General features: G+C 25.5%; 1 protein-coding gene across 1 annotated transcript; it reads right to left on the reverse strand.

Moving 5' to 3' along the window:
* Positions 1-1602: 1602 nt before the first annotated feature.
* Positions 1603-2419, reverse strand: LOC105229256 (H/ACA ribonucleoprotein complex subunit 2-like protein). The gene is made up of 2 exons (XM_011209411.4): positions 2073-2419; positions 1603-1955 (listed from the first exon to the last, which is right to left on the reverse strand). Exons 1-2 carry the CDS (start codon positions 2318-2320, stop codon positions 1724-1726), a joined length of 480 nt encoding a protein of 159 aa, XP_011207713.1. The 5' UTR covers positions 2321-2419; the 3' UTR covers positions 1603-1723.
* Positions 2420-2762: the final 343 nt, after the last annotated feature.

The raw sequence follows: 2762 nt of genomic DNA on the forward strand, positions 1-2762 counted from the left end.
TTTTTAATTATTTTTTTTAATTATTTTTTTTTTATTAAATTTTTAAAATTATATTTTTTTTATTAATTTTATATTTTTTTTCTTAATTTTATTTTTTTTTATTTTTTTTTAAATATGTTTTATTAATTTTTTAAATTTTTTTTTAATATAATTTTTAAATTTTTTTTTTTTTATCATTTTTAAATTTTTTTTATATTTTTTTTTTTTATTTTTATTATTTTTTTTTTTTATTATTTTTATTTTTTTTATTAATTTTTTTTTAATTAAAGACATTAAATTTTTATTAATTTTTTTCCACAACCCTTTGCAATAACTAATTACAGTTTTTCTTTAACAATTGAATCGAATATTTTAAATAATAAAATCTTCCAAATATTTAAAAAAAATATTAATTTATGCAAAAACAATCAAATATTTCTGAAAGAAACTAATTTTTTAAAAAATTATTGTTTTTTGGTTCAAGGTCAATAGTAATTGGCGGCGAATAATCTAACTTTACTTTAGAACATTTAAGCAACTTATAACAGTTTTTTAAACAAACGTACATTTTAAATCATAAAATCAAACCAACATTTTATATAAAACTTTTTAAAAAAATCACAGAGTGTTTCTAAAAAATCTGAATTTCTAAAAAATTTCGAATATAGTTTAAAAGAACACAAAAAAAAATTATTTTCAAAAACATAACTAATATAAAAAAAATTCAAGTTTAAAAAATTAAAATAAAAAAAAAAAAATTAAAATTTTTGAAAAAAAAATCAAGTTTAAAAAATTTAAATTTTTCGAAAAAAATTCAAGTTTAAAAAGTTTAAATTTTTCGAAATTTTAAATTCAAGTTTAAAAAAATTTATTTAAAAAAAATAATAATTTTTCAAAAAAGTAAGAGTTCTCTTCAGCAATATTCGAAATCATAATTCAATGGTTTAGACATTTTATTTTTTTTTTCAATAGAATTTAGTTAAAAACGACTACAAATTACTCAGCTGTCGAAATAATTATATATTCTTACTAACTTTTAATTCAAACCAGAAGCTGTATTCAAAAAAAAAAAAATAAAAATAAGGGAAGAAGTTATATAAATATATTTTATGGAATCTTAAAATGTGAAAATAATAAAAATTTAGCAAACGCTGCGCGTCTCTTTTGTGTAAGAACTACTCTCCCGGTCGTAAGAAATGCTTTTGGCATGCGAATCTTTTAAAGAAAGAATGCTATAGAAAAAATTTTGAATAAAATAAAAGCAAATGCAAATAAATAATAAAAAAAAACAGTGTATATGCAAAAATGTTAGAGCAAGTAAAAATATATATAAAATGAACATGTGTATTGTAAAACCAAGAAAAATAAGAATTAATTATAATATAAAGTATTTACTTAAAAGTAACAAAACCAAAACAACAAGAATTAAGTATAGCTACAAAATACTATTTATATGGATTTCTGTAATTTTAGTAAAAAATATAATTATAAAAAAATTTAAGCAAAAGATAAAAAACAGCGAATACGCAAATAAAAAAGATCCCACAGGGACAACCAAACAAAGCATTTTATATTTTGGCGTTGACTACTAGCAGACATATACTCCAAATAATGAAAAGGCAATTTTATTTTCTACATTCTCTTATTTTTTATTAAACTTATCATTATAAAGGCGTAAGAAATCTCTTAAACTACGTCTGCGCATGGCTGAGAAGACAAAACAATGCACATTGCCTCCAAACGCTCAAACAGGTACATTTAAGCCCGAGAAGTCCTCCTTTAGCTCATCGTACAAATCTTTATAGTCTTGATGTTCGCGCACCAACAATGCCACTGTGCCACGTTTTACACCCATAGCAGCACCTAAATCGGCGCGGCTGGGTGTATAAGCGTAAGGAATGCCCTTCTCCTCGCAGACGGCAGGCAAATGGCACATAATGTCAATGGGTGTTACGTCGCCAGCAAAAATGCAGATGCTAAAAGACATAAAAGTTAAAATATTTGAATTATTAGATGTAAAAAACAAAATTCTTAATATATTTTTAATAAGTCTGCGCATTTTTGCGCAAATTTTGGATTTGGCAATTACTTACCCGGTTTCACCTTTACGCAAACGTGTTTGTACATCTTTCAGGCCATTACGTAGGAAGGTTTTATGTTTCATTGCCTTTTTAATAAGTTTATAGCACTTTTTGGCCATTTTACGTGAGGCCATTGGCTGTGAAATACTGTTCACATATTTCAGTTTATCGTCATAGCTATCCTCCTCTTTAACCGACACATTTGCTACGGAAACCACAGAGGCATCCTGATCAATCGGTTCACTCTTTACTTTTACCATTATTATGTTATTTAATTAAAATGTGTTAAAGAAATGAAGATAAATATATCAAATTCTGGTTGTAGCCGTAAACACGTGAAAATTGACAGTTTAATGTCAGTGCGATTTGACAAGTTGATAGCTGGAATAAATGCCGCGGCATGTTGACAAATGAACGGCGCTGAATAGTTGTGGGTCACAGGGTTGCATTAATTTTACCAATACCGCACAATAAGAAGTAGTTATTTTGGAAATGAAAAAGATTTAAACGTGTTTTGAACGTTCTTTAACTACAATGCGTATTGCATGTGTAATATTTTCAAAAATCTATACATAACAAGGAAATAACATCTTAATGCTTTGATTCTGTACATATTTTCCGCTTGCTTATATTTCGTCAGCAGCCTTTAGATGTAACTGCGGCAACTCTTTTATCCCTTCTGTCAATAACCGTTCGGTCTGG

Source organism: Bactrocera dorsalis, chromosome 5 (genome assembly GCF_023373825.1).
Source record: "Bactrocera dorsalis isolate Fly_Bdor chromosome 5, ASM2337382v1, whole genome shotgun sequence".
NCBI lineage: Eukaryota > Metazoa > Arthropoda > Insecta > Diptera > Tephritidae > Bactrocera > Bactrocera dorsalis.

Bases quoted from the DNA above. Each gene is read 5' to 3' on its own strand.
- LOC105229256 (XM_011209411.4), bottom strand. From the start codon at position 2,320: ATGGTAAAAGTAAAGAGTGAACCGATTGATCAGGATGCCTCTGTGGTT. The intron at 1,956-2,072 runs GTAAGTAATTGC...TATGTCTTTTAG, and splicing joins TTGCGTAAAGGTGAAACCGG to CATCTGCATTTTTGCTGGCG.